General features: G+C 41.3%; 1 protein-coding gene and 1 long non-coding RNA gene across 3 annotated transcripts in view; one reads left to right on the plus strand and one right to left on the minus strand.

Annotated features, from left to right (window-relative positions):
• The first annotated feature begins 885 nt into the window (after positions 1 to 885).
• LOC117516311 lies at positions 886 to 3013 on the plus strand. The gene is made up of 2 exons (XR_004562361.1): positions 886 to 1931; positions 2320 to 3013. It is a non-coding gene; the product is annotated as an uncharacterized LOC117516311 (long non-coding RNA).
• Positions 3014 to 3285: 272 nt separating this feature from the next.
• Positions 3286 to 17327, minus strand: part of ranbp10 (RAN binding protein 10) — a 112815-nt gene continuing 98773 nt past the window's right edge. Inside the window, exons 11-15 of one of the 2 annotated variants that reach the window (XM_034177256.1) lie at positions 12198 to 12337; positions 11916 to 12064; positions 7849 to 7960; positions 6783 to 6924; positions 3286 to 4376 (exon numbers count right to left, since the gene is read on the minus strand). In XM_034177256.1, the coding sequence (XP_034033147.1) occupies positions 6794 to 6924; positions 7849 to 7960; positions 11916 to 12064; positions 12198 to 12337 (532 nt within the window). In that variant the 3' untranslated portion in view covers positions 3286 to 4376; positions 6783 to 6793. Of the gene's footprint in view, positions 4377 to 6782; positions 6925 to 7848; positions 7961 to 11915; positions 12065 to 12197; positions 12341 to 17327 lie in introns of both variants that reach the window. The other variant, XM_034177255.1, reaches the window with a different exon arrangement.

Consider the following 17327-nt stretch of genomic DNA (forward strand, 5'->3'; position numbering starts at 1 on the left):
ACTATTCCTTTTTAAAACCATATTCACTCATGTGTTAATTCTAGATTCTTGACCTCTTAAAAAGTTTCTAATAACCCAAGTCATTTATTGATAAAAATCTATGTAGACCTCATCGTGTGGGTGGGCACGTACATGTGCATGATTGTGCGTGCAAGCCTAATAATTAGTAACATGCACGTAGGGTCGTGCATTGGGGCCCGCGCTTAAGTTGCTACGCCAATGAACCCGTTGCATCATTAAACAGGTACATTTGTAAACATCTCCAGTATAAAACTGCTGAGAGTAAAATAACCTCGTCTACGTCTGCCCTCTAGTGGTCAGTTACTATAAAACATATATACAGACTTCTGTAAAAAGGTTACTGTAAACCTTTCTTTTTTAACAGAAACTAACAAAGCAGCTCAGAAAACAAACTTTAAAGTTTATTTTGCTTTTTTTGTACTTCACTGAAAAGTCTTTTTCTTTTACAAAAAAAAGTCAGAGACGTGTCTGTAAAAAAAAAAAATATATATATACCAAATCCACACCATGATCACGTTCAGATCATGATCTGAATCTGGGTCAAAGTGCACCTATGGATAGAAAATCATGGGATGCATACACCTGATTCGTATGCAAAAAACAACAACAAAAATAAGCACAGAAATGACCTGTCTAAAAATCAGACATGAGACATCCTCAAAAATCCTAAACATGAACCGAGGTTTGGGGGGTTAGGCAAAATTAGACCAATTTTAAGGCGTGGATTTCAGGACAAATCCTGAAAATTCTCATGCCTGAAAAATGTTCACGGATTCACCTCTTAATTCAGATCCACACCAGACTTTAAATGGGTCTTCACTAATTTGCGTTCCCTCTGTGCAGGTTCATTAAAAACAGTTCATTAGTTTTTGAGTAATCCTGCTAAAACCACACCAACAAATAAACTGACACAGGCAAAATAAAAATAAACACAAGATCAAATATATTCTTATGGATGTATTTTAATAAAAATACTTCTGTCAAAATTAAACAGATTTTTTTTAACGTTTCCAGTACATACATATTTTTCAGTTATCATTTTTCATATTATATATATATATATATATATATATATATATATATATATATATATATATATATATATATATATATAATTTCAAAGGTTTTTAAAAGTCATGCTAAGTACAGAGTAACTCATTTCACTTTTTTTTAATTTTTGCTAAAACTCAAAATGTCAAAAATATGAAATTAAAATAATATTAATTCCACTTCTGTGGCCTTTGGAGAAGACGTGGGTTCGGCGTCAGAGGCTTTGGACTGTCTGTGCTCACGCTGCCATTACTGGAGGCACAGGCGATGCCAGTGAGACGGAAGCTCAAACATAAAGGACAAACTGGGAGATTTGTTCCCTACAGGGTCGGTAACGGGAATATGAGGTGCGTGCTGCAGAAACCCTCACCGCTTCATTCAGTTTACTGAAGAAAAGCTTCACTCACAATGAAACAGAATTGCAGTCTGTCATTTGAAATGCTTGGCAGTTAAGAGTCTCGCAAAGAGAACAGCAAAGAGGAAAATAAAAATAAAAATCTGTTTTAGGTAAAGATAATTTTTTTAAAATGATTCAATTCATATAAATAAAAATTGGGAATTGTAAAGCTCACACCGTCCCCAAATGAGGTGCGTCCTAAACGATGTGCTGTTGTTGGTGGTGAGGATCTGATGTACTGCAGGAAAATGGTAGTCTTAAAAGTATGACTGGGGGTTGGCAGCACCTCTGGACCTTGACAAACAGACTTATTTGTGAAAACCAAAAGGGGGTATGATCCAGACTACAGTGGTATAGGTTAGAGGAGTACAGTCTGGACTAGAGTGGAAGGGTCCAAATTAGAGCGGTATAGACGGGACTAGAGTGGAACGGTCCAAACTAGAGAGGTATAGACTGGACTAGAGTGATACGGTCCAAATTAGAGTGGTATAGACTGGACTAGAGTGGAAGGGCCCAAACTAGATGGGTATAGACTGTAGACTGGACTAGAGTGGAATGGTCTAAACTAGAGTGGTATAGACTGGACTAGAGTGGAACGAGCCAAACTAGAGTGGTACAGCCTGGACTAGAAGGGTACGGTCCAAACAAGAGCGGCATAGAGTGGACTAGAGTGGTACGGTCCAAACTAGAGCGGCATACACTGGACTAGAGTGGAACGATCCAAACTAGAGTGGTATAGACTGGACTAGAGGGGTACAGTCCAAACAAGAGCGGCATAGACTGGACTAGAGTGGTACGGTCCAAACTACAGTGGTATAGACTGTACTAGAGGGGTATAGACTGTACTAGAGGGGTACGGCCCAGACTATGGGTGTATACATAGGTTAGTTTTGGCATAGCCCAAAATAAATGCTGAAGTATAAATCATATTTCAGGCTAGATCAGTATTAGTCTGTCCTGACACACCGGGTCCACTCCCCGAATGTCTGCACTGAAGTTAAAAGAAATCATTTTGGATGTGGCCAGAGGTGTACACTCTCACAATTGCCTTTGTCTCTATGGAACTGTTTGTATATAAGAATTGTTTTTCCAAAAAAAAAAAAAAAAAAAAAAGGAAAAAAAAATCTTACAAAAAGACATTCAATTTTGACAGAACTTGGCAGGAACACCGGGCCTCTTTGGAGGAGGTTTTTGAGTTTGGTTCTGACTGGTCAATGATCACAGTCAGTGATTTAGGTCAAATTTGTAGCCCTCCGTTCACCCAGAATAAATGTTAATTTTGTCGAAGTCACTTCAGATATTTCATTCTTAGCAAAGTTTAAAAGCCCTTGTAACATCTGCGGGCCTGAAATATTCCGAGCATTTCTGATCTACTTGTTCCTGCGTAACCTTCAAGGCGATCAGAATAACAAAACTCCTCTTTTAGGTCCAGTTATCGACATAAGAGACACGGAAACCTTCACACAAACAGCCGGTGCGCACGGTGAGGCCTGACATGATCTGCACTTATAACTCAAAAACCACGCCTGATATCACAAAAGAAAACAAAACAGGAACCTTTGTGTTGATAAGAACCAGAACAAACAGGAACTACACTGTGGAGTATCTTTAACAAATACCAAACGTGCTGCACATTTATCTGTTGAAAATCAGCTCAAGTGGAATTTTGACAAAAATGTTGTTGGGGGGGGGGGGGGGTCAAAACAAGCTACATAAGCAAAACAAACTTATTTTGGTGTTTTTTTTTTTTCCTGCTGACCTGGTGCATCAAAGACAATCAGAGTTTAATCAGCTGAGCCTCACTGTCTATTTGTAAATTTTTTTCTTTCAGCTACTTCAGGTTGCTCAGGGTTACCACAACTGATCCAACATCTACACTGAGATTTGACATAGGTTTTACACCGTGAAAATGAAAACTGTGTTGGTTGGAAAGAGCAGTAACTTGCTGTACAAGATAGGGCCCCTACTATGTTTTAGCATCGTGACCATGAGTTTGAGTTTGTTTTTTCCCCTCACTGATTTTGTGTTTTTAAAACTGATTTTCACACAACATGCTGAGAAGTTTGTGACTGCACTGATGAGGAATAAATTATTGGGAAGTCAATAACGATTTTTTTTTTTTTGGTCTTACTGGCAGAGGTATCCAGTGTGACATCAGTGCAGGTTGTGTTTGATATCAGCTGCAGAGGTCACTATAATCTGCTGCACACTTTGAGGTTTTGTCACACCGAGCCTCTGCCCCCCCCAACAGAAAGACCAAAGATCAGCTTCCATGAGAATTTCTGAGTGACATTAATGGCGTGGCCTCGACCAAAGCTTAAAATCTTCCGGTGGTGATGATGTACGTTTATCGGAAACGTCAGAGTGCTTTGTGAAGCTCATGAGAGAAATGGTGGTAAAGCGAGCACATGTGTGAGGTCTCCGTCGTCACACAGTTTCACAGGCTTTCATACCTTGTTCGGAGACGGCGGTGAGGGTTGGAGGTTTCTGTGATTGGTTTTTGCGGGAGTGTGTGGAAAGCAGCGCGACCTTTGACACTGTGAACAACAACACTAACTGTAGGGAATCAAATGCACCCGTGGAAAGAAAAGGGGTGGGGGGGGTCGGTGGGATAAAAATTTGTTTTGTCCAGGATGAGCACAACAAACTGACAAATACGAACTAAATAAAATAAAATAAAAAAGGCTAGATAAACAGAATAATTAATTATCTTAAATAGTGTCACACATTTCTTTATTTGATAGTACTAAAATTAAAAGGAAGCCTTCTTCTTCGCTCGTCTGCCCGCCGTGTCGCTGGCTCCAACTGACGGGCAGACAAACGCACCAATCGCACACATGCTTGCTCCTCCTTCGCTGTGACAACTGCCTGCCGGGCACGCCTTCCCTCAGTGCTACTTAACATTAACCTGTGGAGAGACGGGCAGCATCTCGTCAAGCTCAGCGTTTACAATAAATAAATAAACACCATTTCCAAAAAAAAAAAAAAAAAAATGTTATTTGTAAGCATTTAGAGAAAACAGGTGTTTTTGTTCGGTGCAATACTTACAAAAAGAGCCCAAGTGATAAATCGGCAAGTCAATATAATCAGATGGTGTGAGCTATTAGCAGATACATCGGTCTTTGTGCTTGTAGCAGCCGATAAACGGCAATTAAAAAGAAACGGAACGGAGAGACAGAAGATCATCTATGTCGCTCACCAGGGGGTGCTCAACCCATTTGTGGACCACAACAATCAGCAGACAGAAGAAGACCGAGCAGCAAAGAAATTGTCTGTGCTAGTCACTTGTCATGTGAAAGCTTTGATTTAACGCCGCCCCTCTCTCATAAAACAAAATAAAAACGTGATACACACACACATACATATATATATATATATATATATATATATATATATATATATTTGTAACAAAAAAAAAGAGAGAGGAGGAAATGAACAGAACATAAGGTCGACTGCTACAGATTTTGAGGTGAGACTTTGGCATCACTGCAAGACCACCACGTGGAGTTCTTAAACTTAGCTCCATCACGGCGTTTGGGTAAATGTTTTAATACATAGGGCTGAGCCACAATCCGGATTGTTACATTACATTTTTTGATGTTATTGGTCTACGTTCTTGTGAAAATTACAAACAGAACTATCCAGGAGTAGTTTTTAGCCAGGAAACTTCACTGCTATAGAAACAGAAGCTATGATGTAATGTGTATTGGTATTTATCTAAAGTAACTCTGTTAGCATACTATAGGAAAATAAAAAGCATAACCTATATGCTATCAAATGGAAACCTAAGAACTTAGGTAGTATATGTTGATATCTTTAAAAGAACACAAACTGATGAATCATTAAAAATCTACACCATGTAAAATAAAATTGTAAATAAGGAAAATAATCTAGTTAGTGTTAGAAGAGCTAAATCAAATTTACAATTTAAATTTACAATCAAAGTCATTATCTTGCAATGAATATTACAAAACAAGAATTTTGGGATACTCGAAATGAATTCAGGTCAGACACAACCAGGGTCACTTTTTCCCCACTACAATGAAAAGTAAAATTTATCTGCAGGTGAACCTTTTTGTTTTATGCCAAGTGGGACAACATCTGCAATGCTGCTTCAAAACATGAAAAAAAAATGTGGAAAACCATTTAAATATCAGAGAATTTGAGCTGTTGAAAAAAGGGACATTTCCAAATAAATGTCAAATATGGCAGGCCTAACCAAATTGTTACCTTTGATAATACACAAGTGAAACACCTGGAAAATATGTTCAAAATTTTCATGCATCTGGTCCCTGAACTGGAACCCTGATTGTGGTTCATCTCATAGTCTTATTTAACAAAACTAATACATTTTTGAGAACTGTTCAGATTATGTTCATGTCAATAAAAAACAAGTTTAATTCCAAACCGCATTGTGTCACATTGTGAGGACTCGTTAAAAAAATGTTTTTTAAGTGGAAATCTTTGTTAATGCCAGCATATCGTAGCATATAATGGCAGCATGGTGGCTTAGTGGTTAGGAATGTTGCCTCACAGCTAAAAGGTCATGGGATCGATTCCCACCTGTGGGCTTTCTGTGTGGAGTTTGCATGTTCTCCCTGTGCTTGCGTGGGTTTCCTTCGGGTGCTCCGGTTTCCTCCCACATCCAAAGACATGCGGGTTAGGTGGACTGGAAACTTTCTAACTGTCCAGGTCGCAATCTCAATGAGACTAACCTGCTTAAATAAAGGTTACATTTATATCATATTTTAGAATCATCAAATGCAAATTGAATTGACGTAGAGAATACTGGCCGTGTGCTTGTGCATCCGCCCACCCCCTTCTCAGGAAGACCTTCGCGCAGAGCGTTCCCACTCCCAGATACGGTACTCTGTGCCATAATTTCATGATTGCTTCGTTATTGTCCAAATCAGATTCATTTATCGGTTATTCCTCTTTACACATTTGTTTGGGCTTTGACGGCGGGTCGGTCTGTTTGAAATATTTTGGTTGACTGACAGTTAACTCACCAACCACCGACACGCGGTGTAAAGCATCTGTTCATCAACATGAAGTGTTTACATGAAGTTACTGACAATTTTCCCCATTGTCCCACTTTTATTTTTATCTTTTTGTTATTGTTTTATTGTTAATTCAGATAGCAGAAGGTTCCTCAACACCATCAACAGGATATGACTTGAACAGACACGTGTCAGCCAATCAGAAACAATCACCACTTGCGGCAGTCATATAAATGTATTACGGGCATGACGGGCAGTATTCACCTGGAAAAAAAACAAAAAAAACAAACAAAAGAAAAACAGTCTATACCCACCTGGGCTTGGGCTAGTGCAAAAAGTTGTCTACTCTGGCAAAGGAGCAGGAACCAGACCGGACTCGGGCCATGAGCTGGACACACTCTGTGGCCTGACCCAATGCCAACATCAGCGGAGGCTGTTTAGGCAGATTCTGGGACTCTGCAGGAGAAAACACACTGCACCACTGCATCAGGAGAAAGAGTGAGTGTGTGTGCGTGTGTGTGTACGTCCATTTATCTAAAAGCTTGCGACAAAGAAGTAAAAGTTTATTCTGCAGCAACTGGACCTCTTGATTTTGAGGTATCTCCGGTATGTAGCCTCAGAGAGAGTCCCGATTGCAAAACAAAAAGTCAATCTGCTCAACAAAAAGAGATCATTATAAAAGTTCCTCTTCAGAATCACTGAAGTCCACTTTGTCTCCAGAGGACTGTGGAGTCTGTGCTCCCTGACAGTTGTAGGACTAACGATCCTTAGTCTTGTTGGGGAATGATGAAAACACCACTGTGTTTTAGGCCCAATCCAGATACACAACCTTCAGCCTTTCTCTTCATTTTGCATATTCACATGACTGTCAAAGGAGTAGGGTAGAGGCAGAGAACTGGGACTGGTCCTTAGACTGCACCCTGGTTGAATCAGCGTTAGAGTCATAATTTAGTCACGTGACATGTTTTAATCTCGTCTGAGTTCAATTTATCTGTAGAGGGCCAAATCACAACAAAGCTGCCTCAAGGTGCTTCACAGCAGTAAGGTCTAACCCGAAGACACCCATAACCTAAATCTCCTGTAGCTTTAGTTTGTGGGTTTCCTGTAGATTCCAGCGTGCCAGCGTACAAGCATGCCCTCATCATTTAAGCACATCAGCACTCCTCGTTATACCAGAGACAGCTTCATTACTAAAGGGCCCGGTTCCTCTAACATCAACGCTAGAACTGTTGGCAAAATTCTATTGTACCTGCATTAATGGTGAATGTCCACCAGGTGGAGATACTGCTAAAGTTCAAGAACCCTGGGGAATGACTATGATGTGCAGCTGTATTTCTGAAGAAATATCATCTTTAGTATGTATCGTATTTTTGTCTTTACCCAGTATGGCGCTGTTGAGTGCTGAGCAGAGTGCTTCTCTCTGTGTGGGGTCTAACTGCTGGCCCACGGGGCAGTTCCATGGGTCCGAGTATGCTAGCAGGCTAAATGCATCCTACAGAGGGAGAGAGAGAGAGAGAGAAAGAGAGTTAGTGCTTAGCACTGATTCTTCACAGCAAGAAGGTTGTGGGATCGCTTCCCACCTGCGGCCTTTCTGTGTGGAGTTTGCATGTTCTCCCCATGTTTGTGTGGGCTCCCTCCAAGTGCTCCAGCTTCCTCCCACTTCCAAAGACATGCAGGTTAGATGAACTGGAAACTCTAACTTGACCACAGGTGTGTGTGAGTGTGTTTGTCTGTGTACATGCGGCCCTGCGACAGACTGGCAGCCTGCCCAGCCCAAACCCCATCACTTGCCCAATGACTGCTGGGAGAGGCTCGAGGACCCTGTGACCCTTAACGAGAATAAGTAACTTTAGAAAACGGATGGATGGATGAAATCCCAACGTGATCAAACTAAAAATGTATACAACAATTAAAGTAAAATCAGACACTCTCAGTCTGCACTCTACAGATTGTAGCACACAAGGTGTCATTTGGTCCAAAAAGTAGTTTGCCACAAAAATGCATTAACGTTCTGGAGATTAAGATCACTGCATGTTTAAAGACAATGATGATTACATCTGTATAAATCAGAGGAACAATCTGAGCGGCGCAATCTTCCTGACTGGTCTTTGATGTTAGCTTTTGCTTTCATAATGTGATTCTGCAGGGGTTTTTTTTTTTTTTTTCTTCTTTTGGCTTTGTTTTATGGTACATCCAGAAATGGAATTCATTTTTCTCCTTAAAATTCAACTCACAACACCCCATAATGACAACATAAAAAGTTTTTTTTTTTGTTGCAAATTTATTAAAAATAAAAAATCACATGTACATAAGTATTCACATCCTTTGCTCAATACTTTGTTGATGCACCTTTGACAGCAATTACAGCCTCAAGTCTTCTTGAAAATTACGCCACAAGCTTGGTGCACCTATCTTTGGACAGTTTGGTCCATTCCTCTTTGCAGCACCTCTCAAGCTCCATCAGGTTGGATGGGGAGTGTCGGTGCACAGACATTTTCAGATCTCTCCAGAGATGTTCAATCAGATTCAGGTCTGGGCTCTGACTGGACCACTCAAGGACATTCACAGAGTTGTCCTGAAGCCATTCCTTTGATATCTTGGCCGTGTGCTTAGGGTTATTGTCCTGCTGAAAGATGAACCGTCGCCCCAGTCTGAGGTCAAGAGCGCTCTGGAGCAGGTTTTCATCCAGGATGTCTCTGTACATTGCTGCATTCATCTTTCCCTCAATCCTGACTAGACTCCCAGTTCCTGCTGCTGAAAAACATCCCCACAGCATGTGCTGCCACCACTATGCTTCACTGTAGGGATGGTGCCTGGTTTCCTCCAAACATGATGCCTGGCATTCACACCAAACAGTTCTATCTTTGTCTCATCAGACCAGAGAATTTTGTTTCTCCTGGTCTGAGAGTCCTTCAGGTGCCTTTTGTCAAACTCTAGGTGGGCTGCCATGTGCCTTTTACTAAGGAGTGGCTTCCGTCTGTCCACTCTACCATACAGGCCTGATTGGTGGATTGCTGCAGAGATTGTTGTCCTTCTGGAAGGTTCTCCTCTCTCCACAGAGGAATGCTGGAGTCCTGACAGAGTGACCATGAGGTTCGTGGTCACCTCCCTGACTAAGGCCCTTGTCCCTGGATCCCTCAGTTTAGACAGGCGGCCAGCTCTAGGAAGAGTCGTGGTGGACCTAAAAGATGATGGAGGCCACTGTGCTCATTGGGACCTTCAAAGCAGCAGAAATGTTCCTGTACCCTTCCCCAGATTTGTGCCTCCAGACAATCCTGTCTCAGAGGTCTACAGACAATTCCTTTGACTTCATGCTTGGTTTGCGCACTGACTGTCAACGGTGGGACCTTATTTGTAGACAGGTGTGTGTCTTTCCAAATCATGTCCAATGAACTGAATTTACCCCAGGTGGACTCCAATTAAGCTGCAGAAACATCAAGGATGATCAGTGAAAACAGGAGACACCTGAGCTCAATTTTGAGCTTCATGGCAAAGGCTGTGAATACTTATGTACATGTGATTTTTTATTTTTTTTTTAGATTTTAATAAATTTGCAAAAATCTAAAACAAACAAAAAAAACTTATTTTGAGGCGGGGGATTTCATCCATTTTGGAATAAGGCTGCATCATAAAATCTGGAAAAAGTTTAGTGCTGTGAATACTTTCTGGACGCGCTGTACTTCGATCTGGCAAAAAAGGCATGAAGAGCATCAATCTGAACTCCTCAACTGACACGGGCTGCCATCAACTCAGACACCATCTGCTTCTGACTGTTTACCATTAAGTTTAGATGATTCCACAGCGTCGCCATTCGTCACTGGAATATTTGTGTTGCATTAAATCAAATTACAGCACGATTGATCATAATGATGAGGACGGTCGTGCTCCTTCAGACGGACAGATGAAATAAAAATAAATTTCATGAGGAAAATAATTTGCAATTATTTTTCCGTTTACCATTAAATACAAACTTACTGAAAAAAAAAAAAACCTCAATGCATGTTCAAGCAAATATTTCTAGCAAATACAATAAATATTTTTTCAGCTATTTACACCAAGGTCTTGAAGAAAAACATTGATGCTGCTGCACAATTGGCCAATTAAGATACCAGACTGGTGTCGACTGGTGTCATCCTGTTTCAGTCCGTGTTCCACTTTAGAACACCGTAGCCAAAAAAAAGTACTTCACGTAACAATACACCCCTGAAAGAATTTCACATCCAACTTCAATCAACTCAATTTAATTGCTGCTGTTTTGCACATGTTAAAAATCTTGATTTTTACTTTCTTCCAAGCCTTTGATCGTACAAACAATTATTCTGATTACTTTGCCCTTAACCGAGGAACCTGGCAGGGCAGCCCGCTTTTGCCACCATTGTTTGCCCTCACCATTGACCTGCTGGTGTTTGCTCTTCAGTCTGGTCAGTTGGCGGGGATCTCAAGAGGAGGCCAGGAGCATAAAGTGTCCTTGTATGTCGATGACCTCTTGTTGTTTATATCTGACCCCAATAGATCTATTCCTCAAGTGCTAGCCCTGCTAAAAGAGTTTGGGAAAATCTCTGGGTACAAGTTTAATTTTCATAAAAGTGAGCTTGTGCCCATAACCACTACAGCTGCAGCCTATCCTCTGTCAAACATTTTTGATATTTTGGTATCTGTGTTTCTAAGAACCCTTCAGATCTATTTAAATGTAATTTTTCCATTCACTGGGGAGCTTGAAGTCACAGTTCATATGGAACATGAAAAACTCTAGACTTCTTAATAACATTTTACAAAGGTCCAAACACCTCAGCAGTCTTGCGTTGCCTAACTTTCTATATTTTATTATTGGGCTTCAATTGTTTGTAGCTTATTGCTCGAGTCTACTCAAAGACTATTATTACAGCACCTACCTCACATTTTTCAATGTTCTCTGTCCTGTGCATTGTAGTGTTAATGTTGTCACCTGTTCATTACCTGACAAAATACATTTGTTAAATGATGATTGAACATTTGTGGTGGTTTTCCCAGATATTTTAAATCTGCAGAGCTTACCATCAGATACAATTAGACATTTGGTTTTCTTGTAAATCCACAGCGCAGTGAGGGTGCAGGTCTTTAGAAATTAAACATTTGCTGGATTGAGTTTTTCTATTTACACGTTCAGAATTGGTTAATTTGGTCTTAGTCAGCGTTTAGAACACTGACGTAGTGTCGTCACAGTCTCATTTTCATCATCAAGAAAAAAAACAATTTTTTGTCAAGTCTCGTTTGACGAAATTAACACTCGTGCATTGTACATTCTCCAGTGTGTGTGTGTGTGAATATTTCTGTTTATTTAAAAAAAAAAAAATTTCTGCAATTTAAAGGTTACTGAATACCATGCAGCATTCCCAGAAAGCTGCAGGATCTGAACTGGCACCAATGGAACAAATCTGCTCAGCTTTAGTCTGTCGTTGTGTGTTTACCTGTAACATCTTCTTGTGCGTGGCGTTCTTGCCGTAGTCACGGCACAGCTGCTCGTTAAGCGCCTGCAGCTCGCGACCAAACTGGATCATCCTCTCTGTGGCGGCTTGGTTTCCCCCACAGAGCTGACGACTATTGGTGCAGCTTTCATCTGCCGGTGACACACACACACACACACACACACCGGAAACAAGCAACAAAAGAAAGAAAGAAAAACTAATAATTTAACTCGGCATGCGGCAGGCAATACAAAAAAACAAAACAAAAAACCTTTGTGTGTTTACCTGTGATCCCGTTGTCGAGGCCGTTGTTGTCTGGCTGAAGGATCTCTTCATGTTTATACGTTCCATTCACAATCCGTGTGGACGAGCCCTCCACCACGCCGTTGGAATAGTGCTCTGTTTCTATCTCCATCTCACTGTCACTACTCAAGCACACACACACACACACACACACACATAAACATAGGCACGTTAAACCATGATAACATGAGCAGGGAATTATTTCACGCTGCAAGTGAATGGACGTTTAAGCTAACTGACATGAGATACAGCGCAACAAGTGACGGTAAGTTTGCCTGAAGAAAATTTTGAACCACTGATCATATAAAAAGTCTGAGGTTCTGCGACCTGTAGCCTGTGTGCTTCCTCAGCCGGGTTGGTAAGGTGTGAAGCGCCTGGAGGCAGCTTTGTTGTGATTTGGTGCTACATAAATAAAATAAACTGAATTGAACTCAACAGGCAGCACGGTGGCTTAATGTTAGCACTGCTGCCTCATGGCAAGAAGGTCACGGGATCGATTCCCACCTGTGGCCTTTCTGTGTGGAGTTTACCTGTTTCCGGGTGCTCCGGTTTCCTCCCACATTCATAGACATGCAGGTTAGGTGGATTGGAAACTTTAAACTTTATGTGTGCGGTTGTGAATGTGTTTGTTTGTCCTTGTGACAGACTGGCGTCCTGTCCAGGGTGAACCCCACCTCACACTCTAAGACTGATGGGATAGGTTCCAGCCCCTCGTGACCCTTAATTGGAGTAAGTGGTTGAAGATGAGTGAGTGAGTAAATTGAACTCAACATCTACACATTATTACCTTGTCTGTGGACAGCACTAGTTATATATATATATGTATTAGGGCTGTTCATGTTATATAGTGAAAAAATGCCTATCTCGGCTTTCAATGCTTACCAGCTCAGTGAGTATAAGAGAAATTGTGGCGAGCTGGGCATGTCCCAACTTGTCCCCTGGCACTCCGAAACGGAGGTGTTCCTTTGTCTCGCTTGATCAGCGAATTGGTCCTGACGCGCAAAGCCTCCGCGTGGCTTTCCATGACAAAATCTCTTGTTAAAAGTGAAATCTGCCGGAAAATGGCTGATGTCCAGCTCTTGTGATAACCAGAGAAATTGCTCACGACGGTCCCAGCTCCACACAGCGATCCGTTTAGAAATGATGTGGTGTTTTCTGCCTCTCGATGGCGGCTCGGAGCGCGGCACGCCGAGCGCCATTGTGGGGTGTCCTTAAAGCTGTAGTAACACTCATTCTCTGTGAAGCCTGTAAAATTTTCACCGAAAGCCAGATACATTTTTCAAATGGTTTCCAGCTGCTTGTCTCTAACAGTTTCTGAAAAAATTCTGATGGAAAAAAAGCCCAAATCATTTCGCCATTTCCTGACAATGAAAATCCGACGAGGGGGCTGGACCACTCCTCCCACAAGGCGTGCTCACAGGTGAATGACGCAACCGACAGGCGTGGAAAAACTCACGCATGCGCACGAAGGTTCAAGCTTGGCTGACGTACAAACATATGAATCAAATCCATATAATTTTTGCATAAAATAAAAAGGTCTGTTACTTTTCTCACAGACCTCGTATATATACATACTGTATATTGTAATGGTTTCAGGAGCGGCGCTGCTCTGAAAACAGCAGCAGCTGGTTCAGCCCAGCAGCTTAACAGCGCAGATCCCTGTAACTTTCAACACTAATATTTGGGAATGTGTGGCTATCAGAGTAAGTTTACTACTTTCCTGACATGATGCAATGTTAATTAATTTTAGTGGCTCGATATCCAGGTCAGAACGGTATTTTAACACGTATTTTGTGTTTTTTGGAGTGTGTCCAGTTGTGAATCCCCATTGAAAATGCATTAACATCCGTTAACTTGGTCAATATTTTGCACGGTTAGGAGGCGTCATGTCGCTGTCCATGAAGGGATGTTGGCGTTTAGTGGGCAGCACTGGGAGTGCAGACTCTAGTAGTCATATCTAACCTCTTTGATAGTGACTCTAGCAGGGAATCTCAGAACGAGGCTCATCTTACCAGTGACGTCACCCGCCTGACCTGCATAAACAGCGACAGCCGGTTGATGTCAAAGCCTCTCAGAAAACGACTAAACAAGGTTTTCGGTAGACGTTTTATGGTCTTTAATGTTTCTTGAACTATCAAAAGAACGCATTTGTTTGTGTTTATTCATGCTATAAATAATCTGTGGGTGTTTCTGTTCCCCTTTAAGCCCTTTGTAGTTTCAGGTCACAAATGTTACTAAATTATGTGATATTGTTTTGGCCATGGTGATGTTATTGTTGGTCATGATTACTGTCAAATCTATCAACTAAGGCGTCCTCTGAGGGAAAAATCAAAAAAAAAAAAAAAAAAACTAACAACCGAACACAAGAACATGCCCTTGAGGCTAGAACTTAACACCTTACTCAGTAACTCTGAGCTAACTATTCCTGCATAAACACAGGGGAAAAAGAAAAAACATGGTCTTCATTAAAAAAGAAAAAAAAACTGACTAAGCCCTTAAGACACTTGACTTACAGCTTAGCTCCTAATGGCTGTAAACAAAATAAATCTGGGTAAAATAGTTTTCAATTGTAACAAGATATGAATAAAAGTAGATTCGAAAGTAAATAAATTACTGAAATAAATATAGATTTAGTTTTAGTTAAACCACATTAACATAACAGGTCTTAAAAACAAAGTCCCATCAGTTTTTTTTTTTGTTTTTTTTTAATCACCCCTCCCCTTTTTCCCTTTCCCTTCCCCTTTCAGGCCAGTAGGGAAGAAAAAAAAAGTCAAATAAAAATAAACAGACGAATAACTAACAAGTCTTAAAAACTATGTCCCATCAGTGTTCTTCTATTTTTTCCTTTTCCCTTCATTGCAAGGAAAAAAAAGGAAAAGAAAAATAACAAAAATTTATACTAAATTATCTTGTATATATGTCTTCAGAGACATTTCTTTCCTGCTGACATCAACATGTTTTGCAGCATACAATGCTCAAATCCTCATATACGAGGTCTGTTAGAAAAGTATCCGACCTTTTTATTTTTTTCAAAAACCATATGGATTTGAATCACGTGTGATTGCATCAGACAAGCTTGAACCTTCGTGCGCATGCGTGAGTTTTTTCACGCCTGTCGGTTGCATCATTCGCCTGTGAGCAGGCTTTGTGTGAGCAGTGGTCCACCCCTCTCGTCGTTTTTTTATTGCGAATAAATGTCTGAACGATTTGGAGCTTTGCTGCATTAATTTTTTTTCCAGAAACTGTGAGAGACCTCCAGGTGGACACCGTTCAGAAAATTAATATGGCTTTCAGGGACGATTTTATGGGGATTATACAGATTAAGGAGTGTTACTGCCGCTTTAAGGACGACCCACAACTGCTGAGAGCGCGGCGCGCTCCCAGCGCCAATCGACAGGCTCAGACCCCGCTGAAACAACCAGATCATTTCCAAGGTGAAGGCTTTGTTGATCCGGGACCTCGTCTGACTTTCACAAAAAGGCAGAAATCGTGGACATCAGCACTTTTTTGGCACATTCCATTGTTACAGGAGTTTTTTTCATGGAAAGAAAAGCGGAGGGACGCGCCATGGAGCCGTTCATTACGCGGCACAAAACCACCTCTGTGTTGGTCTCACAGGACGGCTTTCAGATGGATTCCGGTTGCTTTTCAGTCGTGTGATTATCCGATTGTGATTGTGCATGAGCTGGACATGCCCCAACATGTCGTGGAAGGCTTCATCACGGCTTTGCTTTGCACCATGCAGCTCCACCGCGACGCGCGGAATTCCGCTCCTCTTTCCATGACAAAAACTCCTGTAACAGTGGAATGTGCCGTTCATTTCTAAACTGGACGCTGTCTTGATCCGGTATGTCGTCTGACTAGCACAGGAATTGTGAAAAGACGTGGACATCAGCACATTAAGACAGACGTGCGGAGGAGTTCCGCGCATCGCGGTGGAGCTGCATGGCGCAAAGCAACGCCATGATGAAGCCTTCCAGGACATGTTCGGACATGTCCAGCTCATGCACAATCACAATCGGATAATCACACGACTGAAAAGCAACCGGAATCCATCTGAAATCCATCTCAAAGCCGTCCTGTGAGACCAACACGGAGGTGGTTTTGTGCCGCGTAATGAACTGCTCCGTGGCGCGTCCCTCTGCTTTTCTTTCCATGAAAAAACTCCTGTAACAGTGGAATGTGCCGAAAAAGTGCTGATGTCCACGACTTCTGCTTTTTTGTGAAAGTCAGACGAGGTCCCGGATCAACAAAGCCTTCACGTTGGAAATGATCTGGTTGTTTCAGCGGGGTCTGAGCCTGTCGATCAACACTCCTTAATCTGTATAATCCCCATAAAATCATCCCTGAAAGCCATATTAATTTTCTGAACGGTGTCCACCTGGAGGTCTCTCACAGTTTCTGGAAAAAAATTAATGCAGCAAAGCTCCAAATCGTTCAGACATTTATTCGCAATAAAAAAATGAGGAGAGGGTGGACCAGTGCTCACACAAAGCCTGCTCACAGGCGAATGACGCAACCGACAGGCGTGAAAAACTCACGCATGCGCACGAAGGTTCAAGCTTGTCTGATGCAATCACACATCATTCAAATCCATATGATTTTTGAAAAAAATAAAAAGGTCAGATACTTTTCTAACAGAGCTCGTACCTTTAACCTGCCTGTTCTCTCTGTGTGGGAGCTGTGCTTTGATAAAGTCTTCAGCTGCCTGTGGGTCGGTGAAGGAGTGTTTGGTGTTGCTCACAGAAGTCCATAGTTGATCTATTTTAATGTAAAATACCCTAAATAATATATACATCTTTCCAAGAATTTAAATTGGAAGGAGACGCTGAAGTTGAAGGAACTATTTTATTATTTTTTTAAACTATAGTAGCAGTAAGTGTCAATGTTTGAGGAATATATTTTCTTTGGATACAAACACTTTGCATTTCAACATTATGTATACCATATTTTGCACCGGAGTATAAATTTCACTTGTTTTCTAGAAGTGGAACTCATTTATTAAACACAGCGTTCCCTGAGGGTCACTTTAAAAATGGCAAGGAACACTATAACACAATGTGCACACCACAGTGTGTTCCACTACTTGACATAAGCACTTTTAAATTCCAA

This window comes from Thalassophryne amazonica, chromosome 8 (assembly GCF_902500255.1).
Source record: "Thalassophryne amazonica chromosome 8, fThaAma1.1, whole genome shotgun sequence".
Taxonomy (NCBI): Eukaryota; Metazoa; Chordata; class Actinopteri; order Batrachoidiformes; family Batrachoididae; genus Thalassophryne; species Thalassophryne amazonica.